The sequence below is a fragment of the Mesoplodon densirostris genome, chromosome 3, assembly GCF_025265405.1.
Source record: "Mesoplodon densirostris isolate mMesDen1 chromosome 3, mMesDen1 primary haplotype, whole genome shotgun sequence".
NCBI classification, from domain to species: domain Eukaryota; kingdom Metazoa; phylum Chordata; class Mammalia; order Artiodactyla; family Ziphiidae; genus Mesoplodon; species Mesoplodon densirostris.
This window is the reverse complement of record NC_082663.1, coordinates 149,944,634-149,956,015: the sequence shown is the minus strand read 5'-3', so window position 1 is coordinate 149,956,015 and position 11,382 is coordinate 149,944,634. Positions and strand designations below refer to the sequence as shown.

Below are 11,382 nucleotides of genomic sequence, written 5' to 3'. Positions count from 1 at the left end.
GTGACGGCCCATCACTGTTGCTGTGTTCCACGTTTAGAAGCAAGCCACAAATCCCTCCCACGTTCCAGGGGAGGGGCTCACATGGGTGTGACAACCAGGAGGTTGGGGTCATGGGGGCCACCTGAGGGTCTACCTGCAGACCCCCATGCCCAGTGAGCTTTGCAAGGGTCCATGTGTTGATGAGTGTGTCCCCAGCACCTAAGACCAGCCAGGCACTTAGTAGGTGCTCAATTAATGTATATGTAGCCTGAGTGGGTATCTCCCCATTCACAGTTGAGGAAATTGAGGCCCTGGGAGCCCCACGCTTCTGCCCACTCTCCGCCACCCTCCCCTTTCCTCCACAGTGCACTGGAATTGTTTCTTTAATTCTTATTTTCCCTGCAGGCTTTTACGCTTTGTTCTACCACCCGTGTCCTGGGAACAGTTTGGCTCCTGGCCCCCAATTTTCTTGCAGGGGTTCCCAGGGCCGAGCAGGCAGAGGGACAGCACAGCAACACTTTGGGCAGGGGGTCTCTTGTGTGTGCTGACCCTCCAGGGCCTCAGCCTGCACGCCCCCTCGCTCCCTGCCTTGAGCCCGCCACCCTGAGATCCACACCCCCTTTTTGCTCTCTGGAGCCTGCCCTTCCCCGCTCGCTGCCAACAGTCCCCGTTCCCCACGAGTTCCATGTCTGTCATCTGGTCCTTGGGAGCTGTCAGGCCTCATCCGGAATCTCTGCCATCAGCTCCCCTGGGGGCTGCCTGGCTGCTGGAGCACATCAGAGGGACTGGGGGGGTGGTCTCCCCTATGCAGGAACCCCCTCCCTCCTGAGCCTGGGCTTCACAAAGGAGACAAGGGGCCGCTCCTGCTTCCCAAGCTCTCACTGAGGGCCAAGCGCTGCCCCAAGCTCCCTCCATGCCAGGGCTCTGAAACCTATGCCCTCGGGCACATGCTCCCTTACCCACGGCCCCATTTTACAGATGGCAGGAGGCTCCTTGGCCAAGGGCTCAGAGTGGGTGAGGGACTGGACCTGGCTTTGAAACTGCAAGGCTCCAGGGCTAAACCTTCGATCACCACACCCTATAGACTGGGAGCTTCCAGGGAATGATCTGTGCTTCCCCCATCAGGTTGGGGCCTTGGAAGGCCAGTGTTAGACGGGGAGCCCTTGAAAGCAAGCACATATTTCCTGTGTCAGACTGGGTACTTTGAAGGTCAGTCTTATGCCTCCTCCAACAGACTGGAAGCTCCTAAGGTCAGAGCCGTGCCTCTCCCTTCCGACTGGGAGCCTGTTAACGCTTGCACACATCTCCTCCGTCAGACTGGGGGCTTCTGAGGGCAGGACCATGTCTCTCCCATCAGACTGTGAGCTGAAGGCAGGGCTCTGTCCAGGAGCTTCTGAGAGCAGAGGTCATCTCTCCTATCAGACTAGGAGCTCCTAAATCAGGGCCGTGTCTCCTCCATCAGATCAGGAGGTTATAGGCCCCACCATGGGTCATCCCCACTTGGTTCCCTCCTGTCCTGGTGCCTTGGCTCCCATCTCCCCTGCAGACATGGGGATCCGTGAGACAAGAGCAGGCACAGCCCCCAGCCGGGGACCTCCTATGGCTTCTTCCTGAGGTCCCATCCACCCTAAGCATATATTGAGCACTTACTGTATGCCATACAAGAAAATACTATTCAGGGGCTTCCCTGGTGGTGCAGTGGCTAAGAATCCGCCTGCCAATGCAAGGGACACGGGTTTGAGCCCTGGTCCGGGAAGATCCCACATGCTGTGGAGTAACTAAGCCCATGCGCCACAAGTACTGAGCCTGTGCTCTAGAGCCTGTGAGCCACAACTACTGAGCCCAAGTGCTGCAACTACTGAAGCCCATGCGCCTGGAGCCTGTGCTGCGCAACAAGAGAAGCCACTGCAATAAGTCTGCGCACCTCAACGAAGAGTAGCCCCCACTCGCCGCAACTAGAGAAAGCCCCGTGCGCAGCAACGAAGACACAAGGCAGCCAAAAATAAATAAGTAAAAAATAAATACATTTATTAAAAAAAATTTTTTTTAAGGCACCCAAAACAGTGCCAGGCAGTAAGCACTCAACAGAGGTTAGCTGTTGTTCCATTTCATAGATGGGAAAACAGGCCAGGTCACTTACTCAAGGTCAGGTGGGCTGGGATTCCAGAAACCCAGCGCTACCTGGGAGGAGACCTTGGTGGAGGAGACCCTGATAGACCGTCTTTCAGACCCTGAATACTGGGGGAAAAGAGGTCCCCTCAGCCCAGGACCCCCAGACCACTCACCTTCTTGCCTTTGTTCATGCAGTGCCCGCCTCCTGGCTTTGCTCTCTTGCTCCCTCCTCCCCCAATCAGAAAGGCAAAACCCAAGAGGTTACTGGCTATTCAAGGTCATACCACTGCAGGGCCACAGGACCTCCAGCCTGGCTCTAACCCTCATCCACCATCTCCCGCCCCTCCTCAAGCCCCCTCCCTGCTCCTGCAGTGGGAGTGGGGGCAGCCCCAGGAGAAGCCAGCTCAAAAGCGCAGGAAAGTCAAACGCCGTTTGATTCTGCCTCCAGGGCCTCTAATTGCTATTCCTGACACACACCGGAATTAGAAAGCCCCTTTCAAATATTTATACCTTAGACATAGCGTATTTATCTGACAGGGAGAGGACTCGGATTTGATGAGATCTGTCAACAGCTCATCCCCTAGCCGGGTATTGCCTTGCAGCTGACAGAAAACAGGACAATTACCTGCCAGTGCTCCCGGGGCAGTCCCCAGGGATGCTGCCTTGTCGCTGATCAGAGAGGGCGGGGTGGGGTGGGGGTCTGTGTGAGTGCTTTTCGGGAGGGAGGACCGAGTTCAACAGGTTCGCGTGGAGGCCAACTCAGCCAAAGCAGGAAAGAGGAGGGGAGGACATACGGATGCCCCTGCTGCCGTGAGGCGCCTTGCCTCATCGGCTCTGGACCTCAGTTTCCCCATCTGGAAAATGGGGCTAACAGTGGAGGGGAGATGGAGAACCTCTGATTCCATGAAGAGACCTGATGGGGGTCGAATGCCACCCCAAGCCAGGCCATATCACAGCATCCAGGCAGAAATGAGCTGCGGGGTGTGGATCCCCTCTCTGTGCTCAGTTTCCCCATCAGGAAAAAATGCCACATCCTCCTGACGATCCTTCCTCCAGCTTTCTGAGTTTTTCCTATTAGAAACCCCATTTTTCAAATCAGGAAAGCAAAGCGTGGCCTGCATAGACATTGCCCAGGCCCCACTATTCTTTGGTGGGGGGCGGAGTGGGGGAGAGCTCACAGCAGTGTCAGCTCTGACTTGTGTCTGGTCCTGCCTCCCCTCCAAGCCACACGCCCAACCTAGGGGGCTTGGAGAAGGGAATCTGAGGTTCCATCCTTCCTGACTACTCCTCTCTTACTCTTTCTATTAGGGGTCACTGAGCAAGCCCCCTTATGGGGAAAGAAAAAAAAATGTGTTTGCTCTGGAACTGGCCAGCAGCTCCCTTTGCCTCTCTTACTCCCCCCAAATCCTTTAGTGTCCTCGCCCCCTGACAGCTGCAGCTGCCAACAGGCAGCCAGGCCAGGCGAGACACCTCTCATTTCTGTCCCCCTCCCGGCCTCCACTCCCAGAAACCACAAAGGGACAGATGCCGAAGGCACACTCCAGGCACAGATACCATCTCCTTTCCCCTGGCCAGCTGCCCCAAACCCCTTCCCCCATCCTGCAATTAGTCCCCTGGGGAGAGGGGACGGAGAAGAGCCCTCCTGGGGGAGGGGAAGCCAGAACCCCGTCCCTTCCGTTGCAAACCCCCCTTCCTTCGGCTGCGTCAATATCCATTTTAGCCGGTGACCTCTGGAACAATTTCCACACACCCAATCTCCTGGTCAGTTTCGCCGCCAGATCCTGGTCCAATTTCAACCCTCAATAGTGGTCACGCTCACCCCCTCTGCTGGTCAATTTCACCCCTGCTCGCGGTCAAGTCCAGCCCTCCATTTCCCGGCCAATTTCCACCTCCCCTCCCTCTCCCCCTTCCCCATCTCAACACCTCTCGCTCTCCGGAGCAAGGTCAGCCCCTGTGGGTTTCCACCTCCCGTGCTCCTCGCTCGCTCCTGCCAGCCTCGGTCCTCCGGGTCACTGTCCAGCCGCCGCGGCCTCGGCCCCCGCCCCTCCCGCCCCGCATACCCCCTCCCTCCCCGGGCAGATGCTCCCCTCCCTCCCCAGAACAGCTGAAGGTCTCAGTCACCTCCGGGGGGAGCGCAGGGGGAGGGGAGGGGAGGGGGCGGGGAAGCCTTGACGTCGCTGCCCGGGACCCGGCCCGGGGCTGGTAGGGGCTGGGGCGTCCGTCTGAGAGCCCCCTCCCCAAAGTCCCACCTCCCGGGCGCGCGCCGGCGGCTACGGCTAAAGTCTCTCCGAAAGCGTGAAGGGGGATTGGAGATTTTATTTTCCTTTGTGCCCGCGACTGGGGCCGGATCGAGGCGGCCGGGCCGGGGGCCGCGGGATTGGGGATCCCCCCGGAGCGGCGAGGAGCGCAACAAAGGATGCGCCGCACCGGGGTCACCGTCCCCGCGGCCCAACTTTGCGCGCGGCGCCCGAGTCCCCGGGGAGCCTGCCCGCTGCCCTGAGAACCCAGGCGTCCGGGCTGAGCCAGGGCTTGGGGGCGTCCGCAGGCGGCGCTTTCCCCGCCCCCGCCCCCGCCCCCAGGAGGGGATCCCGGAGCTTCCCGGAGGCAACGGGTGGCCGAGCCGTGCAAGGAGAGCGCGCTGCCCGCGGAAACTCCGCGGATGCCCCTCGCTCTGGCTGGACGACCCCGCGCTCGGCGTTCAGAGCCCTACGCGGCGCCGCCTTCCCCCGCCGTCCTTCCAGAGCCGGGCTAAGGTGCGCTTTTGCTTCTCCTCCCCCTTCCTCCCTCCTCTGTCTCCTCCTTCCCCCGCCCCGCCTTTTCCCCCTCCTCTGAGCCCAGCCAAGGGTCACACCTGATCTTTCTCCTCCTCCTTCCTCCCTTACTTCTCCCCCTGCTCCTCCCTGGGGACTCTGCTGAGGAAGGGGGCCCAGAAGAGGGCATGTGGGTCCTCTTCTGACAGTGGCCAGGTTTGGGGTGACACGCGCTCAAATGGCCAAGTGGCTACGAGACTACCTGAGCTTTGGCGGTCGGAGGCCCCCTCCGCAGCCGCCCACCCCCGACTACACGGACAGCGACATCCTGCGGGCCTACCGGGAACAGAAGGATTTGGACTTCGAGGACCCCTATGAGGATGCAGATAGCCGCCTAGAGACCGACTCCGCGGGGCCCGGGGACTCCAAGGGCCCTGGAGACACCAAGTACGACTCTCCAAAGCACCGGCTCATCAAGGTGGAGGCAGTCGACGTGGCCAGAGCCAAGGTCTTGCTGGGCAGCCCCCGGGAAGAGGTGCGTGGCTAAGGCCCAGAGGTTGGGTGGCCCCAGGAGACTGGGTGGGGCGGCCAGGCTAGGTTTCCCCAGGACTTTGGGGAGCGTGTTTTATGTGTTACCCCAGGGAAGGACCAGGGCACCAGCCGGACACTCCCCAATCCTCCATCCGCTTGGTGGAGTTTGATATCTGCCCCTTTTTACTGCACAGCGCTGGTTGTCCTCCTCCCTCTCTGACTGGCTTTGTGCCCCTGTCCTCCTGCTTCCTGATTCCCCCCTTCTGGATCCCTCTGGACAGCTTCCCTTCCTCTTAGCAGCTGAAGGGATCTTCCTTAAACAGATCTGAGTGAGTCAGTTTCCTGCGGGCACTTAAACATCCTCACCACTACTCTCCACCCTTCCTCTCTTATTACGCCCATTTTACAGAAGTGGAAACTGAGGCTCACAGAAGAGAAGCGACTGGCCCAAGGTCACATGGCTCTAGCTTGTTAGAACTTGAACCCAAACCTGCCTCCAATGCCCATGCTTTTTTTTTTTTTCCAGTACTTTTCCTAGAGGATCACGGGGTCCACCCCAAACCCTCAGTGGAGAGACAGAGAAGGCTTCAAAGAGGGTTACGGTAGGCTGTGTCAGGTAGTGGTTAATGGCACAGAGAAAGGTAGGAGGAAGCAGGGACTCGGGGAAGCAGACAACCTAGGATCAAACGCTGCTTCTTACTTATCAGCTGTGTGACCCTGAGCAAGTCACTTGCCCGCTCTATGCCTTGGTTTCCTCATCTGTAAAATGGGGATAAGGTACTTACTGAGTATTGGTACTACAAGTAAATATATGTGAAGCCTTTAGAACAGTACTGGCACCTAATCATTAAAATGATTGAAGGAGGGAGGTAGGATCTGTGTCGGGGAGAATCAGAACAGTACAGAGGAAGAGAGCAAGGGAAGCTCTATCTGCAAACACTCGCGGGTGGAAGAGAAAACTACTTGCTTGGAGGGGATGTATCAGATGACACAGAGACAGCAGGCAAGAGGTGTAGTATCGCCCGCCCAGCAGGGGTATTCAGAGCTAGGCTTGGTCCCCCTGAGCCCTTGACTCCCTCCCCTTCCTTTCTGTCTTCAGTTGGAAGTCGACACCGAGTACTCGGACCCCTTTGATGCCCAGCCTCACCCGTCACCCCCAGATGACGGCTACATGGAGCCCTACGATGCCCAGCGAGTCATGAGCGGTGAGTGGGCAGAGCTTGGGGGAAGGTGATAGGGTCCCAGGTGGGAGTGGGAGCTGACCAGTGTCCTCGGCCTCCCAGAACTGCCATACAGGAGGGTGCAGCTATATGACACTCCCTATGAGGAGCAGGACCAAGATCTGGGAGATGGGCCTCCTTCAGGGTGGAAACCTCGGCAGAGCCGGCTGCCCCAGGAGGATGAACGGCCAGCAGACGAGTATGACCAGCCCTGGGAGTGGAAGAAAGACCACATCTCCAAGGCGTTTGCAGGTGCTTCTCTGACCCTGACCTCTGAATGCCTGTGTCCCTCTATTTCCTGCTCTGGTCAAATCCCCTGTTTCAACTTACAGAGTAAATCCCCATCACCTGTCACTTCAGTAGTTTGTTAATTCTCACTGAAGTGTGAATGACTGATAGTCATAATCATCCCAGGAGAATCTGTAACTGCCTTGGAGACTGAAACCCCATTTATTGATTGATTGATTGATTGATGCCACACCGCGTGGCTTGCAGGATTTTAGTTCCCCGACCAGGGATTGAACCCAGGCCCTCGGCAGTGAAAGTGCAGAGTCCTAACCACTGGACTGCCAGGGAATTCCCTGAAACCCCTTTCAGAGTGCAATAGAACCTACTCATTCTGCTCAGTATAGTGCAGGAATAGGTTTGATGTCAGACTAGATCTGGGTTTGTGTCACTTGGGCAAATCCCTTTATCTCCCTGAGTCTCAGTTCCCTTACCTGTAAAATGGGGATCATTCTAGTACCTATCGAATAGGGTACTTGTAAATTGAGTTCTAAAGTGCTCAATTACACAGTAGCCGTTGTGGAAGAAGGTAGCATTTCCTGGAGTCAATTCGTAACTGAGTTGGGTAAGCTTCGATAAGTCTCTGAACCTCAGTTTCCTCTTCTGTAAAGAGGGAATAATAAGGTCAGCTTTAAGAAATAAAATAACTTGGACTTCCCTAACGGTCCAGTGTTTAAGACTTCGTTCTTCCATTGCAGGGGACACGGGTTCTATCCCTGGTTGGGGAACTAAAATCCCACATGCTGCATGGTGTGGCCAAAAAAAAAAAAAAAAAAAAAAGGGAAAAAAATAACTTGGACCAGGAAGAGTTGTGCGTACCCAAATCTGCCCCAGAAGTTGTATGACTGTGAGGGAAATTGGAGCTCAGTGCCTCAATCTACCTGTCTGTATATTGAGGGTGGTTTTCTAGCTCTATGAGTTGGCCAAAATCCGGCAGAACTTCCCACCCACCCCTCTAGCCACACCCCCTGCTCTCTGATTTATCACTCAGGGAACTGCCCACCCACCCTTCCATGCCACCAGATTCAAGAATGACCACACCCCTTTCTTCTGAAGGCTAATTGGTTGCTTGCGTACCAATCCCGCCCCAGCCTTAAGCCCAACCCCTCCTCTTCTGGGTTCTGATAGGTTGCCCTAAGCTGGCACCGCCTTCCTACTGAAATTCCACTGGCTTGCCCCCACCCCACCCTCTTGAGATAGGCGGGACTTAACCATTTTCTCTTTAAACCTTCTCCAGTGCAGTTTGACGGTCCGGAGTGGGAAAGAACTTCAGGCTCAGCCAAGGAACTCCGGAGAGTCCCGCCCAGAAGCCCCCAGCCTGCAGAGCGCGTGGACCCGGCCCTGCCTCTGGAAAAACAGCCGTAAGTGGGGAAGTTGAAGGTGGACTTGAATCCCTCCCTGCCCCACACCAGCCACAGATTCCTCGGGCCATGGGGGCTGGAGGAACTTTCACTCTCCACTTCATTCATTTCTTCAACTAATCTTCGCTGGGTGACAGTGTCTTCTGTGGGCCAGACACCCAGCTCGGTGCAAAACAGAATCAGATGGCGTCTCCATTCCCTCCGGCGTCAGATTCTGGGTTCAAATCCCTTCTCTATCTTATGGCTGTGTGGCCTTGGGCAAGTCACTTAACCTCTCCAAACCTTGGGCTCAACACCTCCAAGACAGTGCCTGCCTCACACAGAATAAAAGGGGATTTCCTCCCTTCCCTTGAGTGGGGTTTATAAGGCTGAGAACAAAGAGACGTCTTTCTCACCCCCAGGAGATCTTGTGGTGAAAGTGGGAGGAGCAGGATTTTGAAGGGGTCCCAACTTTAGGCTGGGGTGAAGCTCACAAGCTGGGAGAGTCTGGGTGTTCTCTGTGTCTCTCCAGTCTAGGAGCTTCTCAGGGAACTCCCCGAGCCCCCAGAGCCCAGCCCTGTGAGTACCAGGGTGTGTTTATCACAGTCATTCCCAAACCTCTTAGGTAGGCAGTACAGAACTGCCTAACACAAGCACAGGGGATTTTCTTTCAATACAAACAACTATTTGGTGCTCATCTGTCTTTGACACTTCGCTCCCACTGCTAACTTCTCTTTGAGCACATTAAAGAAAAATGTTATGTAACAAATGGTACAGGTGGGTTGGGGATACAGGATGTGGTGAATCTCATGCAAGTGATATGCAAGTGATTCGAGTTGGGGGATTAGGGAGGGGTTGAGGACTCTTGGAGACTCAGCTGAGGGAGGCTGTAAAAATCAAGGTCGGGGTATGTGCTGAATTGGAAGAGCAGCTCCAGGTTGACCTGGGTTCAGCTCCCTCCCAGGGAGAACCTTGTCTGCCTGAAAACCAGGCTCCTCTTGAGAAATCCAAGGGAATTTGTCTCACTTGTTTGCCTGGACGTCCCAAGTCCTTGAAAGAGCTGTGCCTGCATCCAGCCCCAGGACGTGTTGGAAAGGGGGATTGATTGCCCTTCAGGAGACCTCTGTCCCCACCCACTAGGTGGTTTCACGGCCCGCTGAGCCGGGCAGATGCCGAGAACCTCCTGTCGCTCTGCAAGGAAGGCAGCTACCTCGTGCGGCTCAGCGAGACCAGCCCCCAGGACTGCTCCCTATCCCTCAGGTGAGACCGCAGCCCCCTGGAGGGACAGAGGGTCACAGGACTGCATGCTTTCCGGAGCAGAGGGGTGTGTCTCCAGCAGCCAGTGGGCGGGACTTCCAGGGCTGATGGACAGAGCTTTCAGGCCAGGGGGTGGGGCTTATGGGGCTCATGGGCGGGGCTTCCATAGAGGCCACCGGCTTGGTTCCGATTGAGAATGAACTCCCTGTCACTGGAGGTACGCAAGAAGATGGAGAGGAAGTCATACCGTAGATCTAGGACTTGAGGGAAACCAGGGACCCTAGACTGAGGGTAACTAGTGAGGAGCCCAGGACAGGTAGCACAAGGTGTCAAGAGGTTTGGAGAGAAAGTGCCTTCTGTGTTCCTGGGGAGGGACCCCCACCTGGTAGGAGCTCCAGCCTGTCTTGATAGGGGACAAGTTCGGAAGGCATCCCCGCAGTGTGCAACTAGCCAAGAGCTTGACGCCAAGTGGCTGTTAATCAGAAATATTAGGGGATGCCAGCGTCGGGCTCCTGGGGGCCATGAGGGGGTGGCTTTAGGGTTGGAGAGTGTGGGCGGGTCTGGAGTGCTGGGAACCCCCTCTGACTCCTGTCTCCAGGAGCAGCCAGGGCTTCCTGCATCTGAAGTTTGCTCGGATCCGAGAGAACCAGTTCGTGCTGGGTCAGTACAGCGGCCCCTTCCCCAGCGTGCCGGAGCTGGTGCTCCATTATAGCTCCCGCCCACTGCCCGTGCAGGGCGCTGAGCATCTGGCCCTGCTGTACCCCGTGGTCTCACAGACCCCCTGACTGAACCTCAGCGCCCCCGCCCTGGGCTGTGAGGACCCAGATCAGTGGCTGCAAACGGTGGAGGTCTTTCCAGTCCTGGGGAAGGCTGTATGGAGAGACCCCCGTGCCCCTCCAGGCTCTGGGTCTTCATCAGAGCCGCCCTGCTCAGCCTCCTTCTGGGTTCTACGGATCAGAATTGGGTCTCGAAGCCCTCCTCTGGCCTGGAAAATAAATAAGTTATTGTGTGTTTCAAGTGTCCTTTCTGGGAGGTGGGGATCTCAGCCCCTCAGAAGGAAGAGGGGAGGCAGACCCTTGGAGGGGGAAGAGCATCCCCAGCTCCTCGTTTTGGGGATGGAGCTGGGGTTGGAGCCTGAATGGCTCACGGGGAGGGACCAGAATTCAGAGAGCTGGAGACAGGCAGGGTGAGAGAGGCATGGAGGCAGATAAAAACCCGGAGACAGTGGATGGAGACCAGCAGATTAAAAAGATGGAGAAACGGAGGGGGCGAGGCTCTCAGGCCAACCCTGCCCCCACCCTGCCCCTCCTCCCTATCCGGGCGGGCGGGCGGGCAAGGGCTGATGCTGCAGAAAGGACATCTGTCCCCATGGAAACAGCAGAAGTGGGGGAGGGGAGCCAGGCCCAGCTGGTGTCACTTCAAGGTGACAGTCGGGCAGGAGACCCCGGGGGCTGATAAATGCCAGGAAGCCCCGATCTCCCCCCGCACCCAACTCCAAGCCTGCCTGGGGGGGAGATACCAGCTGGGGAGGGGTGGTGCGTCCAGCTCCGGGCACTGTTTTGAAGCCAGGGGCATCACTTCTCTGCTAATTGGACATGTCTCTCCAAGGATAAGAGGCGGAAGGCTTGCGAGTCGTCAGAGCCCCCTCACCACAGTGGTCCTCTGAGACCCCCCTGATGGCTCCTTAGATCTCTTTAGCACTCCCAAATTGCCACAAATTCTGGCTTTGCTTTCTTCATGAGCCTTTATTGGGTGTTCTGTGGGCAAGGAAGAGGTCCAGCCTCATAGAAATGAGGAGGGGGTGTGTCTCAGGGTGAACTGCTGGACTTCGTGATCCTCTTGGAATAAGTCACATCTTTACGTAGCTGCTGGGGGGTCCTCTCTGGGTCTCTGGGGGTTCTGATTCGT

At 56.9% G+C, this 11,382-nt stretch overlaps 1 protein-coding gene across 1 annotated transcript; it reads left to right on the top strand.

Annotated features, from left to right (window-relative positions):
* The first annotated feature begins 5,079 nt into the window (after positions 1-5,079).
* Positions 5,080-10,469, top strand: SHD (Src homology 2 domain containing transforming protein D). The gene is made up of 6 exons (XM_060092358.1): positions 5,080-5,376; positions 6,472-6,577; positions 6,656-6,844; positions 8,115-8,238; positions 9,358-9,477; positions 10,073-10,469. The coding sequence occupies exons 1-6, from the start codon at positions 5,080-5,082 to the stop codon at positions 10,257-10,259; spliced, it is 1,023 nt and encodes a 340-aa protein (XP_059948341.1). The 3' UTR covers positions 10,260-10,469.
* Positions 10,470-11,382: the final 913 nt, after the last annotated feature.

Excerpts from the sequence above, each read along its gene's own strand:
- SHD (XM_060092358.1), top strand. The coding sequence starts at position 5,080 with ATGGCCAAGTGGCTACGAGACTACCTGAGCTTTGGCGGTCGGAGGCCC. Across the intron at positions 6,578-6,655 it reads TGCCCAGCGAGTCATGAGCG|AACTGCCATACAGGAGGGTG; the intron begins GTGAGTGGGCAG and ends TCGGCCTCCCAG. Across the intron at positions 8,239-9,357 it reads CTGCCTCTGGAAAAACAGCC|GTGGTTTCACGGCCCGCTGA; the intron begins GTAAGTGGGGAA and ends CCCACCCACTAG.